The sequence below is a fragment of the Corvus cornix genome, chromosome 1 (genome assembly GCF_000738735.6).
Source record: "Corvus cornix cornix isolate S_Up_H32 chromosome 1, ASM73873v5, whole genome shotgun sequence".
In the NCBI taxonomy this organism is placed as follows: domain Eukaryota; kingdom Metazoa; phylum Chordata; class Aves; order Passeriformes; family Corvidae; genus Corvus; species Corvus cornix.
In genome coordinates, this window is record NC_046332.1 from 48,698,786 (window position 1) to 48,726,703 (window position 27,918).

The 27,918-nt window shown below is 40.4% G+C and overlaps 1 protein-coding gene across 2 annotated transcripts; it reads right to left on the bottom strand.

The window, feature by feature from the left end:
- Window positions 1-4,354: 4,354 nt before the first annotated feature.
- On the bottom strand, window positions 4,355-27,918 carry HSPH1 (heat shock protein family H (Hsp110) member 1). Of its 2 annotated transcripts, XM_039566083.1 has the most exons (18): window positions 27,654-27,917; window positions 26,605-26,662; window positions 20,634-20,774; window positions 18,832-18,954; window positions 17,592-17,691; window positions 16,678-16,811; window positions 15,958-16,202; window positions 14,872-15,100; window positions 13,848-13,954; window positions 12,487-12,620; window positions 10,280-10,485; window positions 9,350-9,481; window positions 8,492-8,629; window positions 7,950-8,075; window positions 7,302-7,409; window positions 7,085-7,204; window positions 5,721-5,882; window positions 4,355-5,216 (listed from the first exon to the last, which is right to left on the bottom strand). In XM_039566083.1, exons 1-18 carry the CDS (start codon window positions 27,758-27,760, stop codon window positions 5,016-5,018), a joined length of 2,571 nt encoding a protein of 856 aa, XP_039422017.1. In that variant the 5' UTR covers window positions 27,761-27,917; the 3' UTR covers window positions 4,355-5,015. The 2 variants fall into 2 exon arrangements, with proteins under 2 accessions (XP_039422017.1, XP_039422023.1); XM_039566089.1 differs by lacking the exon at window positions 9,350-9,481 and having other exon boundaries at window positions 27,654-27,918.

A 27,918-nucleotide genomic window follows, 5' to 3' on the forward strand; every position in this document is an offset into this window, starting at 1 on the left:
AATTGTATGGGATGGTACTGATGCATTCCCTATTTTGCTGCAGATAGGTATCACAGGTAAGCACACACGAACAGTTACTGTGTAAGTATGGTCTTTCATAGCTCAGTTTGGGCTGGAAATATCCAAAGGCACACAGGCCTATAGCCAGCTGCTTTTCAATAGCAATGTGATTGGGTTACTTAACCACCATCCCCTCTGGCAGCACGGGAACCTCAGCTCTGACCTAACAGCAGGCAGTGCAAGGCAGTGATGCTGTCACAGGGTGCCTGCATCTCTGGATCTCTCCTCAGGGACCTGTGGATCTCTGTGCTGTTCTGCCTCTGCTTTGATAGATCAGAGGTGATGTGCAAAGACAGAGTCCTGCTGTCCCTGCCTGTGGATGGCACAGCTCATCTCTGGAGTCTGCCTGGAGAACACAGGGGTAAGTAATGCTAAGGGCTAAGCAAGTGGCACACAGCAGCAGGTGCAGAGGGAAGGAATACCTGCAGGAAGCCAGCGTGGCCTTTCCTCACCACCCATGGGTGGGTGAGCCCATACAGCTTGGACTTAGGGGCCACACTTTGTGTTTAGACCTATACTTTCCTTTTGCCTCTTCTGCTTGTCTTCACCTGTATTTTAAATCACTAGGGGCTACAGGTGACAGGATGAGGTTTCTCCATTCCCCAGGGGGTGCCTTTGGGCTTTTTCTATTTTTTTACATTCTGAGGAGGAAAAACACAGTCAAAAAATTTTACTTTCTTCAGCCAGAAGAACTATAGGCTACTTTATAAGACATCCCAAAATCTAAAATTGCAGATGTTAAGAGGTTTTATTAATGCCTGCTATGCCTTTTAAACAAAAACAAAACATGGAAATTTTATGCTAAAGTTCTGTTTTGTTCTATTCAGTTTTGCCTCCTTCACCACTTTTGAAAGTCAGCTGAAAGCTCTCCGAATTAACATTTTCTGAAATCAATACCAGTTTGGGGGAACTGATCAAGGTTCATGGAATAAACAAACATGTTATCTCTTTATGGAATATCTTTCAAAGAGCTGTGCTGTGGCTTAATCACAGGGAGACACAAAGCATAAATATATGCATAGAACACAAACATTATCTGTACCAGAGCAGTAGACACCCTGACAATCAGATGCTCTGCTGTAACAACAAAGTTAAAAACTCCACTCAAATTTAGCAATTCACCTGCCAGTCCAGTGACTTCATCTGCAGAGCTAACCAGCACTCCTAATTCACAGGAATAAAGAGCCAACATGATAAATGAGAACATTATGAATGATGCAAGTATGTTTGGTATTCCAGAGAAATTATCTCTTTTGGGCTCCATCATTTGCAACACACACACCCTTTTTTTTGTAAAACCTATTACAAAATGGGAGCAGTAAATAGTAAAAGGAATATTTCACTGAGGGGCAAGGTACCTGACCAAGCATTAAAACGTAGCATTTGGACTTCATTAGTAGCCAGTCTATGTAGTGTTAGTCTATCAAAACATGCTACAGCAAACCTGTGTGGAACAGGTTATACAACAGATAAATTTTAGGATTTTACCCTTTTTCATTGTTTATTTTGTCCTTATCTTTTTGTGGTTCTAAGCTTTTCTTGGCTTAAAATATTTTTTAAAGAATTTCTTTTTTAAAAAACATTTCTCTGTGCATGATCTCACAGTTCTTCATTCCACTAAAGCTTTTGGAAAAAAACAATGGCAAAGGAAAACACACCACTTATGAAAAGTATCATGTATTTTACATAAATTTTAGTCATCTAAGACTCAGAATTGGACCAAGATTGAATTTTAGGCAATCTGATGTGTGTTGTGAGTGTATAAACTTTAAAATAAAGACAGAGTTAACTCACAAGACTATTATGTTGGGAAGACAAAGGCAGTTAAGGAATGCTTATATATATTTAACTAAGGTTAATAATGACCCAATAAAGCAATCTGATTAAAGCCTTTTTGAGTGTTTTCCACTCACATCACCTTAAACATTTTTAGTGGGGCATTTGAGTTTCTGAATAAGAAAGAAATGTTTGTATTTATAAAACACTTTTCTAGGATATGTCAAGAGTCCCAAGAATTTCAGAACACAGCTTGAGAAGAGCCGTGCCTCAAAAATAAAACTACATTGAATATCCATGTAAATTCTCCCTATTAGGAATGCCACTATAGCAAAGCAATTGTAAAGAGTTGGATAAAATTGGGAACTCTGATAAACACATATGTGAATGTAACACCACACAGCATCAAAAATCCTTTATGAAAAGAATTGCAAAAGCTTTCCTTAGAGGAATTAAGTTATCATTTTCTCTCTTTCCAAAAGAAGAATCAAACCTTTGTGCAGTATCTTAAATTTTTCTATTATTTGTGCAGTGTCAGTAAAACATTAAGGCCATTATACCCTTGTGCCAGTGAAATTAAACTGCCCAGTAACCTCTGCCTTGTGGTGCTGCATGTTCTTCTGATATGTTTGCCAGCATGAAGGGAATGGCCATCCTGAGCCTCCTCACCTCCCTGCAACTGATGCTGAGATCAAAGTGAAACTGGTACACAGGATTTCCACATGTGTCTGGTAAAAGGTATATTAGAAAGAAAAGTCATTAAATGGGGGAAAGGGAGAGAAGTATCACTCATCTGTTCTTGTTTTCCTTCTCCCTTCCCTCAGGGTAAAGCCCAAGCACTGCAAAGCTTTAAATAAGCCACTTAATCGTAAGGGATTAATCACTTGCCCCACCATTAGCTGGTATGAAATAGTTAACACTGCAGAAATCTGAAAAAAAATCCACTCCAGATTCGTCTGTTCTCACTGCAGACTTTTTATGAAGGCTCATTAGAGGAAAATTAGAGCAGCACCTTCTAGAGAGGTATCTGAACATGTGGGAACCCATCAGGACCAGAAAAGCTTTTTTTTGTAGATTCAGGACTAGTTCTTCTGACAGAATTCTACTTCAAATGTCTCTACAAACTTTCCTCTGATTAAGATAAGCTGTCTGCTATGCCATCTTACTGATTTTGCAATAGAAGTCCTTATCTTTTATGGTGCTAGAACCATCATTTCCATTTCAGTAATAATATAAGCAGGAAGTAGTCTGTTAATAAAACTTAACCCTTGATGAAACCACTCGAGTGGTACCAACACAGAAGTACTCCTCTACACCTCAAACATAGTTTTGAAGTTTGGTATTCCTTAGCTCTAGGAAAAGGGAAGGGAATAGCAACAGCAGGAATATTTTGATTAACTGTACACCACTGTCTAATGGATCAGCAGAAGTGAAGAACAGGGAGCTCAAAGCAGCCAGTAACAGCGATCTGCATTTTGATAACCCAGTTATCAAATGGGTTATATACAGTCAATACAGTCAATGCAGAAAATTGGGCAATACTGTGGGAAGCTGCACACAACTGTAGTGGAGCTCCTGCCCCTGGCTGTGAGAAGACCCACAGAAGGGTGATGATAAAAACACCAACTAGAAGAAAAAGACTTGCCTTGGACAGGATTAGCTAGCCCTAGAGAGCACCAGTCCTCTCATCTGTACTCCCTCTTCAGTACCTCCAGAGGCACAAATTTCTCTTCTCTCATTTAGGTTTTGTTGTTCCAGACAAAATACTGCTGTGTAGCCACAAAAAAACCTTACTAAAAAAACCAAACCAAAACACTTTTGCATTTAGTGACGCTGATCTTTAAGCATCTAGTGCCCCATGCTTATACATGGGATCTGTGCTTCCATGCATCAGCAGAGTTAACACCCCTGAGAATATGCTCCCAAGAAAAATTCTTCCCACAGCATTTCAGGTGCCTAATATTTCCTAGTGTAATTTGATGTTTAACACAGAGCCTCCTCCCCTGCACCAAGTACATAAAAAAAATCTTCTCCAATAGACTACAGAGATTTACTTGAGAGGAAATCTTAGTTTTTAAAAACTTTACCAAGGTCTAACCAGAGCCACTCAAATGGGCCGAAAAACCTCATTATTTCAGTTTAGTCTATAACAAAAAGCAGACCCTGGCCCAAGTATTCAACCAGGTTTTAACACCTTACTCTGAACTGTGGATTATCATTTCTAAGCTATAGGGTTCTGTGTTACAATCACTGTCCTATGCCCTAACATTTGTGAAGTTTCCAGGCTCTTTCAGGTGTGTACAACCCTTGGGCCAAAGAAAAGAAAGAGGCATAACTCACTAAGGGGCTGAGTTACATCCATCTCACTGCACAACTGTTTCTGTGCAAAGTATGAGAGTTTTAAGCGTGTTTGTGACTCTCCTGTGCAGGAACACAAAGCAATGGCCTGCCAAACTGTGAGGAGGGCAACACTTAGAGCAGAAGCACTGAAAACAGTTAAACTCAAGAGGTCAGCAGATACCGGTAAAATGAACTTTATTTCAAAGCTCATTAAAAAGCTTCACAATAACACTAACAGAATTAGCATTTCCTTCATTTTATGTACCCCACATGAAAAATGTATTGTTTAGCAAGAGATGAAACGTAAGCGTTTCTGCATGCTACTAACACATTTCACCATCTCATTACCTGATAAGTACTTTGGACTGCAACAATCAAAAACCTTAGGACAGAGGATTTCTTCTGGAAAGTCCTTATGAAGGGGACAGACACTGGCTTTTTCTGACATACCCAATTAGATGTCCAGACAAAAGAAAACTACCTTGGCATCTACAAATGCCTACGAGTGTTTCGATTACAACCTTTTGAAGGAGCAGTACATTTCAAAGCAAGGGCTTCTTTTCATCTTTAGTGATGCAAATGGTTAAATACTGCACAGAAGCTTAGTATGAACTCACAATTCCACAGGAATCTGAAAGTTACCAAGGCAATTTTCCTTTTAGGATAGTCATGACCAACACTATTACTATTCTTCCTCCCACAACATAACATATCCCAGACAAGTCTTAAGAAAAAAAATATAAATAGCTTCCAAAACAATGCGTTCCCACCCCTATCACATATGACAGCCAAAACATCTTCTGTCATGGGATGAAATAATTTGCTGCAAGTGCAGTGGCTTAGTCCAGGTCCATGTTAATGGTGTTTTGATCACTTGGATGACATTCGCCATTTTGTTGAGGCATTTCAGAATTCTTGTCATCTTCTCCCATGTCTTCAGTTTTATAATCACTCTGTTCACTTAATGGGTTTTCCTCCTTAGGAGAGTCAACTTTTGGTTTTGGTTGTGTCACAACAGGCTCACAGACATTGTTTAACTCCTAAAAGAAATGGAAAAGATGTGGGCAAAATATACATTAAGGAGTCACCAGCTTCCCTAGCACAAAAAGCCCCGTGTCCAAAAGACTGCTTGAAATTGGCTTCTGCATTTGTTCCCCTGACTCCAAACTGGCAAGTACTTACTGTACCCTGAAATAAATTAATTGGTATACTTTCTGATGTTCTGGGGGCAAAGTTCAACTAAGTAGTTTGGATTTCACACTGGTTTTTTCAATACTATTTTGTCTCTCAGTAAAACACTGAAAAACAGCCTGAGTTTTTAAGGTGACTAAAGAAAAAATAATGAGCTCCACAGAACTAGTGGAGCTAGTATAGTATACTCTAGTATACTAGAGCTCCTCTGCTTTCTGCTGAATCTCCTTCTCTCCATACTGTCTACCTTTCAAGAACACTAGAGCAGCAAGATGAAACTGGGGGAGACAAAGGACATAGCTACCAGTCTACTTTTAGCACCAACTTCAAAGGTAGTTTCTTATGATACTTACCTGTAGCTTTGCCTTAATTTCACTTGAATGCACAGCTGGATCCTGATCTAAGCTCTTCTTAGCCTGTGCACTCACAGCATTATTCATCCACTCTACCACTTCACTAACACACTTCTCTACTTTCATCATTTCCATCTCATCAATATGGATGTATTTCTCATCCTGTCCAAACACAAGCATTTTGTATTAGTTAATAATGTCAAGTGTTAATAATGTCATCAAGTCATGCCAGCAAGACTATCTCAATTATTTATAACTTGTAAATCTTTTCCAATGGTCAAACTAAATAGAAGTTAGCCACAAGGGAGATCCATTACAGCAAGAGACAACAGGAAATACAGATGCCAATATAAAGCTTCCTTTGCTAAAATAAACAAGAAATCTGGTTCACAGAAGGCATAGAAGCTTCACAAAAAGGTCATGCATTAAAATTTAATATTCTTAACAAGGCTGATAAAAAATATTCCCTCCCATTCTGGAGGGGCTACCCAGGCCCAATGTAGATTGAACAGTGAGATTCTGATGTACAGAGAAAGGATCAGAGTTTTCAACTTTAGCATTCCCTACAATGCTACAGTTACACAATTAACTGATATCAGGAGAAGAACCTGCCCAGCAACACAACTGATGAATCCATATTTAGAATACTTAAATACAACCAAGTTTTAAATATACTATTTTCAATGATGCTAGTCATTTTAAGTATAACACTACTAATGACTTCACTTAATAGTTTTGTAATCTGTAGCTGTGAGGACATAATTGTTTCTGACTCAAGACTCAGACTGGATTAGTTTGAGTGTTGTGAGCTGTCCTATTAAAATTCTTTAAGTTGAAACCCAAGGAACAAATTTTCAGACAGGAATGCTTCTCAAAAAAGTAATCTACAAATACCAATTAAAAAAACCAAGCAAAACCACCAAAACACACACATAAAAAAAAAAAAAAAACCACAGAAAAAACAAGCCCCAAACACACACATATAATAAAATTGCGTTTTTACTTTATCTACAAGTAGGTTTTACACTAATGCTTCTCACCATACAATAATTCTTGTCCCTGAAAGAACTGGAAGAGGAGCACATTTCTAAAAAAGAGTCAGATCAGTTCTAAAAAGGTCAAGAATCAGACCACAAGCCTAAACTCTTTATAAGAATGTCCTCTTTAGCCTGAAAACATCCAAAATTATCAAGCAACTGAAGATACGACACACTGTGTGAGATTTTTTGAGTTCTGGGAAACATTTGTGGTGTTAAATTTGTGACCTACATAGCAGTAGATTGCAGCTCATCTGAAAGTGAATTTGAAGCCCCTCCAGCCAATGAGCTCACTGAAACACTGTGGTTAAAAAAAAGGGCACTTACTTTATTCCTGAATTCCCCAGCTATTGTAGCATAGTACTGGAGCCTGTGTCCCAATTCTTGTAACAGCCTTGGTCGTTCCTCTGCTTCTTGATAGCGCATTTCAATTGGAGTACCTAATTTCTAGAAAAAGCAATTTCTATATGGTTATGTGATTCATTAATGTTGTTTAGCACAGTAGTTTGGAAATTTTGCTTTTTGGGCATATTGACAGACCTACCTTTAAATCCTCTAATTTTTCTACATACACCTGCTTTGCTTCATCCTCACCCTCTTCATACAGCCAGCCTTCTGTCTCTGCTAGAAGGGCAGAGAATCCCTGCAGATCCTGTGTGTCAATATAATTCAACACATCGAACATCAAAATACACACCAATCGACTAGGTTTGTCTTGAAGTAACAGGACAGTGGTAAATACACATATTATAATCATTAGCCTCCTATATAAAAATTTAATTTCTACTGCAGCTTTTGCCTAATTAAGTTACTTAAACCATGCCTGCTTCTGGACTGAGAAACACATCTACAGCATAGGTAGCATTTATAGCCTTTTGTCCTCAATTAGGCCAATGCTTGGGGTGCAGCTCTAATTCATGGTTTTGATTATGCATAAAGCAACACAGCTTGCCCTTCCAGTCACCAGCTTTAACTGGAAACAAAACTTTACTCCATTTGTGACAGAACTTCTTTTCGGGGATATGTATCTGAAAAGTCTAAACCTAGTTCTGGGTTAGGGGCTGCCATCCTTCAAATGAAGTTCTGATTTTGCAGCTATGTCCAGGGTGGCTTTGAGAACACGTGATCAAGGTATACAACACAGATATTTGGTATCAGTATTTTCACAGAAGTTCCTGAAACCATAACCTACCTTTTCACAAACAAACTTTTCATATGGTCCAGACAACTTATCCCTGAACTCATATACGTATTCCTCCACTGCATTCTTTGCATCATTTCTTTCTTTCTCCAGTTTATCTTGCATAATCATCTTTCCCTGTATACCACAGAAAACACTTTAATTAAGAAATACTGATGGTTCAAACAGCATTCTGCAAAGCACAGCTCCTGTAAAATCTCCCAGAGGCCTTGCTTCACCTAACTGCTGAAATTCTCATTATTATACAGTAGGCTCATCTGAAGAAACAGGTTGCACTTCTCTGGATTGCAACAGCTTAAACAAATCTGTGATGTCATTCCACAGATCAGTGCTCTGATACTAATTGCTATAAAGGACACATCAATCTTTCTGATAAGCATTTGTCAATCACGTGTTAGAAGGCAGACAGTATATTAGCTCACTGTTAATTAAGCCCACACTCCAGTGTGACAGTACAAGAACAGAGGTTGCCTTGAAAAGCACGTAAATAGTTAATAACTGCACACAAGAAAGTCTAAACCACACTAACTCACCTCTGTTTCAATATACATATTGAGGAGATCTTTTCCTAACTGCCAAACCAAGTTAGCTTCAATGGGTAGTTCCACATTCTTCACTTTTATCTTGGGTTTTTTAGCTTCTGGGGGCTGATCACCTTTCTTCTCATTTGTCTGAGTTAGAAAGAAGAAAAATAAGATAATTTGCCTGACTTCTTTCTGATGAAGTATCACTGTGATGAAAGATACATTCAGAGAAAGAACACACAAAGGTTGTTCCATGTTCTTTTAGAATCTTCAAAATATACTCATGAGGCACTTTCCTTTTGGGGATTCCACCTCCTATCCTAGTCTCTGAGCTACAGCAAGGACATTTCACAGATATATGGTGTGTTTGCAGATTTTCCAGAAGTGTCCATCTAACGTAGCAGTTCACTAATGATGCTGACAGTGATTAAGATTTTAACCCGAAGTATTTTTCATCTCATACAGATGAAAGAACCAAACCACTAGCAATAACATGCAGGCAAATGTTTCACATCGATTATTTCCTCTTAGGTTTATGAATTCCTGATCCAAACTTCCCTCAGCAGGCCTAATAAGCTTGGCCTCTAACTGCTGTTCACATTGAAATGTCTGCAACCCAAATAAACTAGGTGTACAGCCCTGCAAGAAGTGAGGGAAGTGGTAGAGAACAACTTCTTGCAGGAATCCTTTTGCCAACTCTCTACAAAAGCCATCACAAGATTTAGACATTATTTTTCACAATAGTAAAGATGTGAAAATGAAAAAGGTTCCAACACCAAGTTCCTTACTTCTCCTGAAATATGTTACCATTTTAAAAGCCACCATTATATAGCATAACATTTTCAACAGAGTTAAAGGGTCACTCACTTTCTTGACATCTGGGATTTTGTTTTCTTCAGAGGGAGGTTCTGATGAAGGGGGAGACTGTGACGTTTGCTGACCATCAGTTTGTACCTGGGACTGTGTTCCAGCCTCACTGTTCTCTTGCTGGATATTTTTCTGAAATGAAAGCCCAGGCACAAAGGATGTAGAAGGCATGTGCACTTGCATTTAGGTATAGGGCACTTCACTTCTGACGCACATACAGTACAAAGTGCCCTACAAAGCATTCTGTGCACACGCAGAAACACATACGCTTCAGCTATGGAGATACAGACTGGGAGCAAGTTCAGAAGGACTTCATGAAAATGTTACCAGTGCCAGGCTTGCTGCACAATACTTGTGTGCATGTGTGCACATTACCACTTCCTCTTTCAAAAAGGGGCTTTTAATTTATTGAGTCATAACTTTTCAGCCTCTTCCCCCTCAAAAAACTATTAAAACATCAAGTAGACTATAACAATGTGCGTTATTCCCCAGTGTTCCCCTCTCCTTCGATGCTGTAGAAAACAATTCAGCTTTCTCTTTCACAAAAAGTTTCAAAAAACTTTACTAATACAAAGGATTACATACAAATCCTTCCAACACAAAGCACATGGATGACTAACAATCCAAATCAAGTTTTCCTGTTTGGAACAGTTGGATAACTATGGCAGCTGTAAGCAATCCCACCCTCAAACAACCCACACCTGCTGCTATTTGGCACTTTGCACAGTAACTGATTTTGAAATCCACACACTTTCAAGATAGCACAAATCGTCTCCTGTTCTTGGTAAAGACATTTCCTGGCAGCTACACACATATTAAAATTAATCTCCTTTTGCTTCCTTAGGTGAAGGTATTTTTCTTCCACAGCACGTAACAGCAGAACATACTTTCATCAGTAAGAACATTCACACACAAGAAAAGTCAACTTACATCACTTAAGTTTTCAATAGGCCTCTGGTCCTGAGATTCCACTTCAGTCTCAACACTGACATCTTCACACTCTTCACTTTTAACTGGTTCTACCATAGATGCAGTGGACACACTGAAAATGCCATGAGTATTGACACGGACTTTCACTTTGACTTTAGACTTCTCTCCATCTTTCTGGGCTGCCACATTCTGGATAACATACCTACCTAAAACCAAAAGAATCAAAACTCACACAGTGGAATTAAGTAGGTAATATTACAGAGCCAGGAAAACATCTCCCTTTTTCATAGACAAATTGTTTTCTAAATATTTGATGAAGCCTCTGTGCTAATCTCATGGTCCCCCAAATTAAATCAGTTCTACCAGAAAAAAAACCCCAACAAAACCAAAGTACACTGCTTTTCAGCCAACTTCATCTTATGAATCAAATAGTAGGTTCTCCTGACACCACTAATACAGAGTAAATACAAAATTGGTGCTATCTGTGTTACTAGTGGGCTGAAAGGCTTAGCCTAACGCCAATGTTAAGTGGCGCCTTTCTAATAAAAGTTACTGCTCAACAGAAACAATATTTCTAGAGGCTTTCCTTACAGCTTCTAACATCCATGCAAGTCTGCCATTACCTTTTATTCTAGGGCAGAATCTAATTGTTCTGTAACTACTGTAATACTTGAAACAAGCATTGTGAAACTAATAGACAGACAATTAGGGATGTCCTTGACATTAACAGCAGACTTTTTTCTTTATGCACAGATTACCGTAAGAGTGACCTGGAGACTACAATGCTCACTTAGCTGCAAAGTACAAGTTCCCTGATTTCACAGGCCAAATACACACATTTGCACACACCATTCCCTCAGCAGCAGATCTAAACCACAAGTGTACAAGCTTTTAGCTGCCTATTTTATAGGCTAAGGAACGTAATCCTTTGTCTTGTAAGTACAGTAATACTGGAGTTATGTGACCTGCTCTCCCTTTTGCCAGTCTCATCAGAACTATTAATTCACCCATTAGTCATACCAATAATTCTGTTCTGAGCAAAGAATTAATTGGCAACTGAGTTGAAACAAGTCTGATTTTCAGTTTGTTCTTACCAGTTTTCAGAACTGTTAAGTTTTAACTGTTAACAGCTTCTTGTTTGTTAAAGACATATAAATTGAACACTCACAAACCCCACCATCAGTCTTTATGGTAAGAGCTAACCACAAAAGGAAGTCTGATGTTTCTGTAACTACAAAATACTGTCATTGAATCATAGAATGGCCTGGGATGGAAGCACCCTTAAATACTGAGTTCCAAATCCCCCGCTGTGGGCAGGAACACCTTTCATTAGACCAGGTTGCTCAGGGCCTCATCCAACTTAGCCTTGAATACCTCCAAGGATGGGGCACCCACAACTTCTTTGCAAAATCTGCTCCAGTGCCTCACCACCCCCACAGTAAAGAATTTGTTCCTAACATCTAATCTAAATCTATTCTCTTGCAGTTTTTAAAGCTATTTCCCCTTGTACTATCACTACTTGCACTTGTAGTAAGTCCCTAGTTTTTCAAAATACATGGAATGCAAACATACAACACTTAATTGCATGTCCAGAACTCAAGAACAATTATTTAACTGGCCTGTCTTTACCATTACCATCTTTTTCTAACTAACCATGTTGTAAGCTCTTGGTAAGTATCGACAATGTCAAGTGCTGCCATTTGTCAAAAACTATAAAAGAGCTGCTTAGAAATGTTACATAGACAAATCAATACTCTAGTCTTGTAGCTGCCACTATATATATATACTATATCCATGATTAAAAGTTATTCAGCATTATGTCAATCCCAGAAGGTACAGGTAAGAACAATAACTAGTTATTCAAGACATGCTTTTTTTTTTAATATGAGGAGATATGTTTCAATTATTCCTAGCTTGCTTTAGTGATAAGCAGAAAAGAAGATAAAAAAAGTTACAAAGTTATCTTTAAGTTACCACATTTTAGTTGTGGGCAATCGTTTGTTTCTCCTCATTTAGCCAAAGCAACTTTATAAGCAAGAAAAATAAAAAATACCAGTTCAACTACCTCTGGAATGGGAAAATTCTGAGCCCTTCAGACACAAAAATCTGAATACATACATCATAACTATACTGCACCACAATACAGTTACTGTTTGTTCTCAAATCATTCTATTGGAGACACCACCATTTCCAGGACAATTACTTACCAATTTTTGACTCAGGATATGGGACTCCATTAGGATCAGAATAAAAAGCTTCTAGCTCAAATGGGCCTTTCCTATAGAATGTAAGTACTTTAGAGAAAGGTGCCGCATGATTTCTGCTGAAGACCTCATGAACTCTGTAATTAAGGGGAAAATATCACTTTTAGCAGTGTGTTTGAGCTGGAAGGTTTTGATACAGGGTTAGAACTCTTCAGAGAAACATCATGTTTTGACACATTTACCCTTCTGAACAATTCCAATAAAGATACTTCACTACTGTACAGCAAAAGGAAAAGGATTTACTGTTCTCTAGTGTAATGAGAAATTGTCCTTGTGTATTTTGAATCATAATTTGCACCCTTCCTCAGTCTCAAAGGGATAATTATAGCCCTGTTAATTCCTTGCTCATTTATGTTCCATGGCTCAGTTGAGAACCCTGACACCAGATTATTATTCATTCCTCGACACGACAGAAAGACAACCAGCTTTACTTCGTGTTCTAAGGCTTGTCCGCTATTATGCCAGCCTGATTCTAATTTCCAACTAAGTTTTGTCTTCTAACTGTGGAAGATCTCATCCAATAACCTAGATGTGAGAAAGTGAGAACTTTACCCAGAATGTGAACCCACAGGCTGCTTTCACAAGAGAGAGAACAACTAGGCCCTGCACCTCCATGGAAAACAGACAAGAAGAAAAAAGGCTGCACTACAAAGAACATGAAAAAAAGGTATGAACAGGTCCCTCTAGAACTATGATTTTTCCAAAAGTTGAACTTGGAGCTCCTTACATCTTAGACAGCAATTGCATTTCCCACAGGCATGGCACAGTTAGTAACAGATGTCAGTCGTAAGACACTGAAACTACAAGAAATTACCCGTACAAATGTTAAATTTTTGCTAGGTGTTAAATTCTTGCTTCTGGCAGATAAATAGCACCCATATAAGCCCACAATATTTACACAATACATAACATTAATACTAAACCAAGAATCTCAAGACAGGTATTGGGAATACCTTGAACAAAAAAAAGAAAAGCCAAAAAGCAAAGTGGAATCAGGACCCAGCAATCGATCTAGTTAATTTTATATTCCTAATTCTGACAAACAGATAAAGGCAATGCAGGACAAGATACTGGTTGGTAGCTCATTTACTTACTTTTTAAAAATCTTTGTATTTATACATATGAGGAATTACAGTTAAAATTTCAACATGTCTTTACAATCTCCCCTGTCAACCACCTCTGGTACATGGCCCATGAGTTTTCTACATCAGAATGCCAAGATCCTGATTTAAATGCAAGCAAGAACATTGCCCTTGAATTATGAAGGTCAAAAGCTTCATAGAACCGTAGTCTGAGCTACCTACCCTTCAGTGTCCTCTGCTTCTGTGTTCCACAGCAAAGATATTGGAAATGGTGTAGCATCTGTCACAGAGAATTCTCTCACTTTAAAAGCTGGAGAAAGAATGGCACACTAAAAAGAAAAAAACAAAACAACAAAAAAACTTGCATTAAAGTTGGTTCATTCTTCTACTCCACTAGCCAAGACAACAAAAAATCCTTGAACAAGAAAACTGTGTTGACTTTATTAAGCAGAACTATTTCAATGCTTAATTTCAATGCAGTATCATAAGAGAACAGTAATCTCATACACAAGTGTTTATGTGCTGTGTTAGCAGGCCTTTTGTAGCTTGTGAACAAAGGTAACTCTCTAAGCAAATACCAGGACTGTAAAGAATGGAAATACGGCACTGCTTAGTCCTAAAAGAAGTGGTGTTTATCTAAAGGGTCCTGCTTCTTTCCCTGAACACAACTGATTGCTGGCGATGGGAAGCTGTTAGTGAGATAAAGAAACAAGTCAAAGAAAAGGGTGAAATAAGGCATGAAGTTAAAGGAGAAAAAGAAGAACACAGAATGAGAGGTTTGCTTGTAAAATACAGTTCACTAGTTGGAAACAGTAAAAATGGGAGGGAGACAGAATAAAGCCTGTTTCACATTGATGGCAAGTTGGATACCAGAAAATTGAAACTTGCAGGAGTTTGGGCTCTCCATAGATACTCCTCATACCTTGTTGAGTAAAAATATCTTTCAGCTTGACAACAACTTAAATTTTTGGCATTAAAGAACCCTAGATCATGTTCTTCTGAAGAAGAGAGTGGACTGCTTACAGAATACACCCAGCATCATCGATAAAGTACTGCAACAGAGAGGACTGCTCTGGACTTTTTTAAACATCACAGTCCCATAAAAAGACCTAGTGAACATGTATGTTCCCTTGAGTACTTTAAAATGCACCACTTCTACAATTTTTCATAACTGCTTGACTAATTCTTCATGGAAGTGCTACCACGAAATATATCTTAATTTCATCAAGTGTTGCTAGTACTATACCTGCAGAGCACAGCCCCTAGCTATGGCTTCATCTGCATTCAGTGTTGTACTGACATCCTTGCCAAAGAATTTAGCAATCCTCTCTTTGACAGCAGGAATACGGGTTGCTCCTCCCACAATCTCTACAGCATTTACATCTTCCACTTTCAGTTGTGTTTGTTCCATTAATGAAAGCAGAGGCATCTCTATCCTTTGCAGCAGGTCAGCACACAATTCTTCAAATTGTGACCTAAGAAAAAAATGGAATTAACTAAAGAATGCCTGTCCCACCAGAATCGTGCCTGGTATTTGTTTCCAAACCAATGCTGACCAGGTTTGTTAACTACACTGCAAAGAGACTTAAAGCTAAACTCCTGTGAGTAGGGCAAAGAGACAACCTTAGACAAGGCAGTACACAAACAGCTGCTTACAGATTTTCCTAGGCCACTATCAACGTAGTTAAATAAGATAAAGGTTTTGTTTGGGCAGCTGCTATATATTTGCCTCTCAGCAGAGGTTACAGATAAGAAATCAGAAAGCACTGACACTTCCTTTATAATGAAAAGCTGTTGCCTAAATACTGGAAGAAAAAGAACCCGTCACTCTTAGCAGTGTGCAAGAGACAGACAGAGACTTCATTTACATTTGGACCATAATCATGTCATCTCCCATAAGCACTGTTTCTGCCCCCCATTTCCCTACCAATATCCACAGTACAGTAAAAACAGAAAAAAAGAAACAAAGCTTCAATTGTTGCTGTCTCAAGAGCAGTATGGGATTTAGGTTACCTAAAATATGCAGAAAGCCTAAATATGCAGCCAGCCCTCTGGTTTGCATGCATCAATCCATGGTTTTAAGAATGTATCATTCTACAAAAAGAATCCAAGCTTCTTATGCATGCTTAATTGCACTGAAACATTACTCAAGTAGCTGAACATTACATTTCACAGCCTTAGCTATTCTAGCATTACAAAAATGCCACAGCTATTCAGCACTTACACTTAACTTTAGCACATTAAGTTTCTTTCATACACAGAAAAACTTGTTTCAAAATATGTTTAAAAAATATGGCCATCAAAGCAAATGCCTGTCTTGAACAGAACTCACCTGTTCATTTTTCCAGATACATCAGTATCATTCATGAAACACTCAATATTTAGGGGAATGTCTGTGCTATTTGAACTCATTAGTTTCTTCAGTTTCTCACACTCCTGATACAGACGAAGAAGAGCCCGAACTTTGGTTTTCGGATCTAGTTTGTATTTTGATTTTATTTCTGCACAAAAGTAATCTACCAGCTTCCCATCAAAGTTTCTCCCACCGAGGAAAGGGTCAAATGCTGTGCCAAGTACCTGGTTTGAAAGAACAATTATTAAGTCTTACACTCAAAATCAAAGGCAATAGCAGTCTTCCAATATCAGCAAGCCCTTGCCTCAATAAAACGTTGGGGACACGTCAGTCTATCTTCCAATGCACAACCACACCAACCAAAAATTGCTCTTCACTTTTAAGGAGGAAATAAGACTAAGTAACTAAGTGACAATCCTAAATATTCAAAATTTTGATCCATACACACATTCATTTAGATTAAACAAACTGAATTACAGCACTTGTATTATATATATATCTTACATTTGTGTATTGCAAGAAATGTACAGCCTGTTTGAAACAATTCTAATGAAGTGAAAGACACTGGTGAAAACCTTCAACTTTTGACTTATTGCCACTTTCTATACATTATTTCAGAATTTAAAAAACAAGGCAGATTGGCAGGCTACTGGATTCTAATCGCTTATAAACCCTTTTATTCCCATTTAATCTTACTACCTTCAGTTTACTCTTGTTGAATGCACAGGCTGACACTTGAAATGCAGAATGCCCCATATCAACAAATACAACTATCCGTGGCTTCTCTTCAGGAGCTGGAAGGTCTTGTTTATAAATTCCATAATTCAGAGCCACTGCAAAAGAAGTGTCAGGTATTATCTGCACAGTCTATGGTTTCCAATGGCATACCATTACATCCCTGTGAACATTAAGCTCTAAGATCAAAAGCATCAAGACAAATCCAGACATACACCTACGCAAGGTATATTACCTTCACGGAAGCTTTATTCCATTAATATAAGCTATAAGATCTCAGAAGCAGAACATACTCCCTTAGGCATGTATATGCTCCCTAAGCATTTGTTCGGGGTTTTTTTGGGTTGTTTGGGTTTTTTTGTTTTTTTTTGGTTTTTTGCCTTGCAAAGTAATCAAAGGCATAGAACATCTTAACAACAAAACCCAAATCCAATTTTGTATTTCCAATGAGTATCTCCCAGGCAGGAGGGTTCTGTCTGAGAGTTGTAGAAATGGTGAGCAGAGCCATGTGTGTGTTTAAAACCCTGACTATACTGAAAAAGCCTTGGAAGCTATGAGGTGTTGATGTTTAATCAAGGAACTTCCTTTAAGGGTGCCTAAATCCTGCAGCTGTACATCTGGGCAGTACACTAAATGAACAAGTAGTCCAGGCACATGCAGTGACTCCTAAATAAGTTCTCAGGGAGATAATTATCACTGGAGCTTGATCTCATCTACCCCTTCACACAGAAGACATTAAATCAAGAAAAGAGCAGAAAGTTTTTCAAATATTCATGTCTCATGTTTGCCTTTTCAAGTCAGCCCTTTTTCTTAGTGTAATTAAATGCACCCTCTACCCCACCTGTCATTTGCAGGAACTGCTATTTTATCCTACTTACCTGCTGTCATGTCATTCATTAATCTAAGGCAATTTAGGCCAACAATCTGAGCTGCATCTAGAAGGGACCTCCTTTCAGCATCTGTGAAAAATGATGGAACCTGAAGAAAGTAGGTGAGAATACAAAGTTATTTCCAGAAAATGAGACATTATACTATTTAAAAGTATTAATTTAAAAATTGTATCTATTCCTCCTCTTTGAAGAAGATGCTTACTGCAAGCCTCTAAAATGCAGCTACCATACTGAATTGACACTTCAAATATTTATTCAATCAGAGATAGAATTAAATGTGCATCAGCTAGTTTACATGAGCACACACTAGCAAGAAAGAAACAAATGAGTTATTTGTATACAAATGCTAATAACATTGAGTGCTGGCCCAAAATGTGAAGCTGGGTATTATGAAGACAGTGACATGGAATACCCTAATCAGAACTAGCAGGTGTACTCCTGTCCAAGAAAGTAAAGAGGGAACTAAAAATGTACAGCAATACTACAGTTATGAGAGATGCAAAGAAATAAGGGATAACAAATGAAGAGAATCTATTTTGGCAGAAATTACTTTGGGCAAAAAGTGCTAAGAAATTCTGAAGGAATACGCTGTGGAAAATTTTCTGCACATGTCTAGCACTGATGTTGGACAGTGCCTTCTGATGTCCCCAGGGACACATGAAGAACTAGCTTTCCAGGTATCAACTGGAGAATCAACATTTCTAATAATAACAAGAGCTAAATATGCCTAGATGCAACATGAGACAGACTTGTTCAGAGTCATTGAGAACAGAGAGGCAGGTGTTATTTTATACTCAGGGCTTTGCAATGGAATGACTGCTCTTGATCTGAGGTCATTTTCTGTACAGTCATAACACTGAAAAAAGCAAAACAAAGTTGCTGAAAGAATGAACATAAACAGGACAAACTAAAATTTTCAGCTGCCAGACAGCAAATTTTGATAAACAAAGGAAATTGTTTATCAAAGTTGTTACCAAATTGTTTAAAATTCAAGAAAAAACACAAACATATGTATTTACTTTAATGAATAATTAGTACAAAGTTAGTCAGGGTCTGGAATATGGAAGTAGCCCTGGGATTTCTTTAAGACAAAAGCTCTAAAGCTAGTTAGGATTAATCCCTTTGTAAGTGCTTAGCAGAGTTCTTTTCCACCCTGCATGAATAGAAACAAAATGCCCTTGATAGCTGAAGTTAAAAGACAATGCTCCTGTGCACTACAGTTACTTACAGAAATAACACAGTCTGTTACTGGTTTTTTCAGGTTACTCTCTGCAGTCTCCTTTAATTTAGTCAACAGCATAGCTGAAATCTGTTCCACACTGAAGATGTGCTCCTCATCCATGTACATGACCTGGATAGAATAGGTGAAATAATTCCATCAGTTCAATTGGAGGAAAAATTACACACATTTAATGTTTTTTGATACACTGCTGGCTAATCTCTATGAATTATGACATGCTTCATTATTTCATTATAGAACTTCACTTTACAATTTAATTTCCCAATTGAGTGTTTATGGAAGCAATAATTCCATTCTCACGGTCTTAAAACAGCAAGAACTGTATCAACTCCATAGATTAAGGAAATGGCTAGGAAAGGGCCAAAAGTGACACAAGTTTAAAATGTGGCACACCATTAAGTAAAAATAGCCATCAATTTTCAAACTGCTGCCAAATGCAAAAAACGTCCAGATCTACTTGCTGTCTATTTTCCCTTGGCATTTTTATCCTTCTGGTCAAATATGTGAGGAGTCTCTGAAAGGAAGAACTGTTCAACAACAGTTCACCTGTGCACATAAAACAACCAAGAGCTCAAGATAAAGCTCAGCAAAAAGTTTATTTATTGCTCTCTTACCAAAAATTGTTCTTGAATCACCATTTTTATTGTGCAATAGAATACATGACAATGATGAAGTGAAATAACATGTTACAACTGATACTTGAAAGCAGCGCTTGTCTTTTATTCACTCAGTACAATTTGGGGGAAAATTAAGCATTTTGGTTTTAATAGAAAAGTTGTTCCCTGAACCTCCCAGTCTTACTGAATGTTACTGAATCAATTATTAAAGCTTTTGAACCACAGTTAACTAGAAATAAATACTAATTCATTCTCCAAGCAGTCTAAGAAAAATAGGAAAAATACCACATAGTAGTGAACTCCCAACACTAGACTCCTACACACACTGATTAAAGGAAACCAAAAATTTCTGTCTGAATTTATCTGTTAACCTCACAAGTCACAAACAGCAAAAGAAAAATAACCTCTTCTTTTGTAAAGCTTGACTACCTTTCCAGTCAATATTCTTTCTAATGTAGCTAATTCTGTGATTTATTCACTACTTAGGACTGATCTACAGTGAAGTTTTGAGGGACCAGTTCAAGCTAAGGTCTTCATTAGTGAAGCTACCCTGTTATGCCAGCAAGACTTCATTATCAGAACTGTATATATTTCTGTAAATGGACAATGTTATTAACTGTACCTATTCTAGGAAAAGCTGACATTGTAGCAGTGAAGTCCTTGATGTAAGCAACAGCCAAACCTGCAGTGTGGTAGGAGCTGGTTTTGAACACCTCTTCACAAGTAACTTACTTCAGGCAGGCCACTAAAGACACACTTGCCCGTCATTTATGGCAATTATCCTAAAGAAGAGTTCTGACTATTTTCTAAAGCATTTGTAACCACCTGCTGCAATGCATTCCACACAAAAGTGACAGAAAGTCATACTTTGAAGTAAAACCATATGACCTTGTAATTATCTTAGCAGTTTTTCTGCTGGTGTGTTTGAGCTGGATATGCAATTTACCAACAGGGAAACTTTTTATTATTCGTAAATGAACCTTAATTTAATAGTTAACATCCACTATTTAAAGATGAAGCTGTCTATTCATAGACAAGCTCTTCTTTAACAGAAAGATTAAAACAACCCACCTTTAGGGTAGTTAAAAGAAACCCATATTTTCATGACTAGGTGCTGAAATGCAAGACTTCAGATTTAGCTATACAACCCAGAAAGATACACTGCAGATTTACCTTTACTCCAACTCCACCATTCTTCATGGGAACTAAATCATAGCTCAACTTTTCTTTTTCCTTCTGAACAAAAGGATCATTAAATGCACGGCCATGGAACCTCTTGAAGTTAGATACAGTGTTGTGGGCATGAGTTATTTGCTGTAAAGAAATACAGGATAGTTAGAAAACCACTCTTAATCAGCCCGCAATGTTCAGTGCTGTTCTGTATGTCCCCAAGCACAGGTCAAATTTTCAGACAACTGCTAACTCCCTTGTCATAGCTCTTTCTTTTAACGCTGGTAATTACTGCCTGGTACTTTTTATCAGCTCATTAATAAGTTAGAGCATTACTTATTAAGGATTATAAAAGTATCTCTGAAACCTTGACAGAACTGGGTGAACAATAACATGACCAACAGAGCCTACTACTTTAGTCAACTAATTTAGAATCATAGAATCATTTAAGTTGGAAAACACCTTTCAGATAGAGTCCAGCTATTTACCTAACACAGCCAAGTCCACCAATGTTCCCAAAAGCCACATCCACACACCTTTTAAATATCTCCCAGGACAGTGACTCCACCACTTCTCTGGGCAGCCTGTTCAAATGTTTACAAATCTTTTGGTGAAAAATTTTTTTCCTAATAGCCAATCTAAACCTCCCCTGGTAAAACTTGTGCTCCTTTCAGGTATTGTAGATAGTGATAAGGGCACCCTTGAGCTTCCACTTCTCCAGGCTAAAAAATCCTAGCTCCTTCAGCTGCTCTTCATAGGGCAGGCAGTCCAGATCCTGCCCTTCAATGGACACACTCCAGCACCCCAATGTCCTTGTAGTGAGGGGCCCAAAACTGAACACAGGATTGGAGGTGTGGCCTCACCAGTGCTGAGTGCAAGGGGACAATCCCTGCCCTGGTCCTGCTGGCCGCACTATTGCTGATACAGGCCAGGATGCCACTGGCCTTCTTGGCCACCTGGGCACACTGTGGATCGTGTTCAGCCACTGTCAAACAGCACTCCCAGGTCTTTTTCCACCAGGAAGCTTCCCAGCTACTCTGCCCCCAGCTTGTACGTGAGGTTGTTGTGACTCAAGGGCAGGACCCAGAACTTGTTGAACCTCATACAATGGGCCTCAACCCTTCAATCCAACCTGTCCAGATCCTTCTGTAGAGCCATCCTACCCTCCAGCAGATCAGCACTCCTGCTCAGCCTGGCATCACCTCCAAACTGACTGAAGGCACACTCGATCCCCTTTTCCAGGTCATTGATTAAAATATCACATAGGGCTGGCCCCCAGTACTGAGCCTTGGGGAACACCACTGGTAAGGGGCTGCCACCTGGATTTAACTACATTCACTATCACTCTCTGGGCCTGACTATCCAGCCAGTCTTTTACCAGTTAGGAGTACACCCCAGTTGTGCCAGCCATCCCACCACATCTCCACAATGGCAACTGTGTCAGTTTTACTGCTGTGCAGTGGTGTCCAGCTTCTCCTCTTTATTGCCCATGTTGCAGGCACTGATGTACATGCACTTCGGTTGGGCTATTCATCCTGCCACTTTCTTGCGGGGAGAAGCCCCAGTTTCTACGTTTCTCCATTCTCAGGAGCTCCCATGGTTAACATCAATAATAACCTTTGTGTCACTGCTGCCACATGGATCTCCATCCCATCTCCACTGAGGCAGCAGAGAGAAGGACCTCACTAGAACACTCTCTCAAATACTGCTGTTGTACCCCCCAGGCTTATCTCTAGCAAACTTGGTTGTATCCCTTTCCCCCTCCAAATCTAGTTTAAAGCTCTCAGTGACCCCTGCTAGCTCCTGTGCAAAGATCCTTTTCCCCCCACTGAGACAGGTGTACCCTGCCTGTTGCTAGCAGTCCTGCTGTCATGTAAACTGACCCATGATCAAAGTCCCCAAATTCTGCCAGTGGCACCAGGCTCAGAGGCAAGTATTGCTCTGCTGGCTCTTTCTGTTTCCTCCCTCATTTCCTGCAACTGGAAGGATAGAGAACACATGATAGTATTATTTGTGCTCCTGATCCATTAAGCAGTCATTCCAAGGCCCTGAAATCTCTCCTGATTGCCCTTGGACTACCTGGTGCAACCTCATCACTGCCAACCTGAGAAACCAATAATGGATAATTATCTGAGAGCCATACCAGGGTAGGAACTTAGACCTCCGAGAGGCAGCAGACTTCCCCAAGAAGTGGTTCCAGCCAGCATATTGAGCCTTCTGCTCCCTTCCAAAGGGAGTCTCCTATGGCAGTGACCTGTCTTTTTTTCTTCATGGAAGCAGTTTTGACATAGGCCAACTTAATCTTGGTGACAGCCCCATGCAAGATGAACCACCATCCTCACTATTACTCAGTTCTACTTGCAGAGCCTTGTACCCCTTATGCCAGGACACTTGGGGAAGTGGGGTAGTCACAGAGGAGATGTGCCTGCTGTGTTGGCCAGGAACTTGTCACCATTGCTCCCTATCCCTCCAAGTCACTGTGTTCCAGCAGGTGGAGAGAAGAGGAAGGAATCCTCTGTATCTGTGTCCTGCCTGCCTCCCAGGTGCATCCCAGGGAAGGCAGGGTGTAATCCCACTGTATCATCTCTCTCTCTCACACTCCGTGATAGTTCTCAACCTGCTCACCTGCCCCCAGAGCTCTGTCACTAAGTGGAAGAACTCCTCTACTCGGGCACACTCCCACAGCTGTGTTCACAGCTGCCACCCCGCACTGGCAGCGTGTTCCCGGCAGAGCTGTCTGGGCAGCTGTGCCAGCCGTGCCGACTGCAGAGCTGAGCGGGGCCGTGGCTTTCTGCCAGGTGGACACCACTGCTCCCTGGTCGGGCTGGCACTGCCTCAGCACCCTTCCTGCAAACTGCTGTGCCACACCCTGGTCACCAGCGCTCCCTAAGGGCTTATTTTATATGTGGGGGAAACCACTGTTGTTGCTCCTCACCCCACCCACCCATGAGCTACTGCCACTGCAGTAGCAGCTCTTGTCTCCCCGTGACATTCCCGCAGTTTAGGAAACCCCCCCGTGCACTGCACTGGAGCACTCTGCCGCTGATTGTGCTGGCAGCCAGAGCCACTCACCTTACAACTGAGTGACAGAACTTAGACCAAATTGAAATGATTAAAGATTGCAACTACATGTGAAGCTGGTTTCTCTGTAAACTGGCCCTCCAACCCAAGCCACACTACCTCCACTTTAAACATCATTACATTAAGCGCAAACAAATGCTCTCCTAGTTACTAAGGGTCAAGCTTAAGTGTCCCCATACATTTCAAGACTTACTTTTTCCTCCCTGAGCTACTTTGAAACCACTTCATTTCCTTGTTCACATTCATCTAGCAGCAACTCAAATTCTTGCACTAGACCAAAGAAGAATACAGTGCACAGACAACTTGGAACTTTTTTTGATAACAACATCACCTTGAAGTGTATGCTAAACTACACTGCAAGCTCCCCAGTGCAAACCAGTGACGTAGAGAAGCCTTCATTATCAGAAATGCAAAGCACAACAGAAACCAGACAACTAGAGCAGCCTAAGAGACAATGCAAGTATCTCAGAGTAGAATTAATCCTATTTTATTAGAGAGAAATTATAAAAGTGTGTTATTATCTACAGGATAGATTTAGGCAGGCACCAACAGACTGCATGATAGCAACTCAAATGCTGAGCATATCAAGAAAGATTTCTAACATTCACTACCCTCAAAGAAAAGCATCAATTCCTTGTTGCATATAAAATTTTCCACCACAAAATGGAAGAATTTGAGCTACATCTTGTATTAGAAAACTACTCAACTAGGACAGGTCTCCTGCAGAAAAGCTCTCCGACAAAAAAGGAGGCCATACTCCCACTAACAAACAGTAACTTTCAGACAGCTGTGTCTGTGGAAAGATGTCACACTTGGACTCCCTAGTGAGAATCATCCTTGGTTTATTCTAATCACCAAAAAGTGCTCAGCAATTAATAGTACGAGCACAAGTTAGCACAGGCCAAAAATCATGCCAGGAACTATTTCAGTACTTTAATGTGATCGAGTAGTTAGGTTCCTGTATCCAAGATTGTTTCCCAGCATGGTTTCATTTATTTGTATAGCCACAACTTCAGAGTACTTGAATGTTACGTATTTCACAGCTGTACAGCTGAAGAATGTAGCAGCAGAAATTATTACCATGTAGTGGGCAGAGAAGCGCAAACACTCGAAGCTTTTATAGCCTAATTTAGCATTAACCTCAAAGCCTTTTCTAAGAGAACAATCTTAAGATATTTTTAGAGTAATTGTATGCCATTAGGTCTGTAGCATGTTTTAATATCTTCCTGCTTAGTCACAATTAAGAAAGCTGAGAATTATGGTCTGTTAACTAACATACTGTTCTCATCTCCAGTGCTAGCACACTTACCTAAAGGTAACAGAAATTCTCAGTAAATTTGCTCCAGCAGCAATTTCTCAAATGTTAAAGAGAGCACCTTTGAGTAATTTGAGCTCTCTCACACAATCCCATTGCAGAAGTCACCAGTCAAAACCTTTTTCTTATCATTTTGTGTGACTTTTTTGTTTGCTTGCTTTTTTTTTTAATGAAAAGGATCATTGTACTCTTTGATTTAAGTAGCTACTACAACCGAGGACACCAAAAAAGTAACTCTCAGTTGTCCATGTCAGGAAACTTCCACATTTACAAAAGAAACACAATTCACATCTCAGGTCATCAGCCAAACTGGACCACTTACAACTAGAGAAATAAATGATCTGTCATCTTTTATCATTTTAAGTATCACATTCTCTTCTCCTGGCAAAAATACTTAGCTTCAACTGCTAGGAGAGCCAGGCATGAAAGACTCAATACAGTCACATCATACAGGTCAGTTTGAAAGTAACTAAAGTCACAGGTGTTCATCACTGCAAATGCACATTTGTAAATGCAATCTAAGAATCCACTTTCAGCTTACTTCATGCTTTCCAGCATTTACTGGAACAATCTAACAATACTGAAACATGCTCGAGAGTACATAGGATTCAGATCATTTGCCATTTTGAGTAACAACTCATTTTTGCACACTAATGAATCATACTAGTTTCTGACTTGCAACAATGTCAGCAGTCAACTCGGCAATGCTAAGACGAAATTTAAGGAAAAAACACAAACATATGTATTTACTTCGTTACTGCAAATGTTAACCTGTAACTGAATGTGCATGTGCTTGTGAACATGTAAACGATTCATACTGCCTCGGCTATTCAAAATTAAGAGGAGAGCTATTACAGTGGAATAAAGTCTCCTTTAGTGCTCTCTCCATGGAAACCCTCTGCAGTCCTTTTACTACATGAGAGAGATGCACAGGCCAGTGGAGGCTGCATGCTTGATCTCCCGGCAGCAGTTATGTAACAATGTACAATACCTAAGGATTTATTTAACCATTACATTTCAATATTCTGAGACTTGTTGGAATTAAGTTCTCCTTCTAAACTGAAAATACTACTTTAACAAAGAAAACATTCAATCTTTCAGAGCACCTCAATCAAAAAAAAAAAAAAATCCAAAATAAGGACTTGCACCTTCAAAACCAGAGGTATTTAATTTACAGCAAATCCAAAGGTAGTAAGGTACCCTAAATAGCTTTAAGAACCTGAGCCAAACCTCTCCCCTTACATCTAATTTAAAAAAACGATATACAGCATTTGAAATGTTTTCCTTCAAGTACAAGGAAAATCCTATATAAAATCATTAGGAAAAGAAACCTAATGACCTTAACTTGTCAGAAAAGGGACACATTCAGCTGGAAAATATTACATTTATGAAAGAGAGAGCAGCAGCATTCTAGCAAAAACATCCTACATTTCTCTGAAGAAAGCATGGCAGCATAGTGCAGCATTTCTAAAATAAAAGGCTCAACAAGAAACTGAAGCTGTTCAGCTTCAACTATACCTAGCCAACTCTCTTTACACCCACTGGTACTTCAACAGTTTGCAGCAGGAAATGACCTACCTGGTTTTTAGCTGCAACACCAATAGCTCTGTTTTTGGATCCAAATGAAACCACCGACCTGGAAAGAACAACAGGCTAATTAACCCGGTCCTGACAACGAAAACGACTAAGAACTGTCACGGATTCATTTACTACTACTACAAATAAAACACCAAAGTCTTTCCGTCAAAGTGTCATTCTTTCAGTTTGCAGTAAAAAAACTACAGGAAGACTTTTATCCATCTTAAAGCCTTGGCTCAAATCCAGGACTTTTCACAATGGCTTATCCAAACGGTAAAACAGAATGATCGCAATTCAGAGCTCAAGCCAGACTACACCCTACCCGTCTGTGCCTGGCTGCTTCTAACTTGTTAACTAACTCCTGCTTTGAGCCAGAGGCTTTCTCCACCTGACCTCTGACTAAAGGAGAGCTGCCCTGGAGCAGTTGGCAGAGTCCATCCCACCGCAGCGTGAGTCGGAGAGTGTTCCCCCCGTGTCCCACTTAACCGGGACTGCCCCCACGGGGATTCGCGCGGCCGCCACCGGCGCTCCCAGCCCGCCGCACCGCGACCCGAGCAGACTCCGCACAGCCCTCCATCTCCGGGCACTCCCGCGGAACGCGCTCCGGCTCCGGGCCGGGGGGAGCAGGGACAGAGAACGGCTCGGGACCGGGACGCTGGGGAACAGAGAGGGTCGGGACCGGGAAGCAAGGGGCTGGGGGGTGGTACACAGGGGAACAGAGCGGGTCGGGACCTGGGGGGGGGGGGGGGGGGGGGGGCAGGATGGCCAGGGGGTATAGGGGGACACAGCGGGTCGGGGCGGGAAGGAGGAGCACGCGGGCACGCAGCGGATCGGGGGGCACACAGGGGGCTGCCCCCCCGCCACCCTGTACCTGCCCCCCGGCAGACCTCGGGGACCCGTACGGAGGCGGCGAGTGCCCGGAAATGCGCTGGCCCCATAGAGCGGGAACCCCCCACACCCCACCGCGAAACTTCCAGCACCTTCCTCCACGGCGGGCGCTCCGCCGGGCATGGACCGGCCCTCGCCCGCGCCCCGCGCCCCTCACTCACGGCGTGCACCGGTCGCTGAACTCGTTGGCGACGGTCTCGATGCCGCCGGCCCGCGCCACAGCGATGTAGCAGCTCTGGAAGCCCAAATCAAAGCCCACCACGGCCATGGCCCCGGCGCCAGAGGGAGGCCCCTGCTCTGCCCGGCTCGCTCCCGGTGCTGCTGCGGCCGCCGGTCCCCGTAGCGTGCGCGGGCGGGCGGACGGGGAGGGGACCCAGCGGCGCCGCCGCCGCTTTAAATATGACAATGAGGCGAAGTTTCCAGAAA

Coding starts and splice junctions, on each gene's coding strand:
- HSPH1 (XM_039566083.1), bottom strand. CDS start 27,760: ATGGCCGTGGTGGGCTTTGATTTGGGCTTCCAGAGCTGCTACATCGCT. Junction 10,486..12,486: donor ATATCCTGAGTCAAAAATTG/GTAAGTAATTGT, acceptor TTTTGGTTTTAG/GTAGGTATGTTATCCAGAAT. Junction 7,410..7,949: donor AAAAGTTTGTTTGTGAAAAG/GTAGGTTATGGT, acceptor ATTGACACACAG/GATCTGCAGGGATTCTCTGC.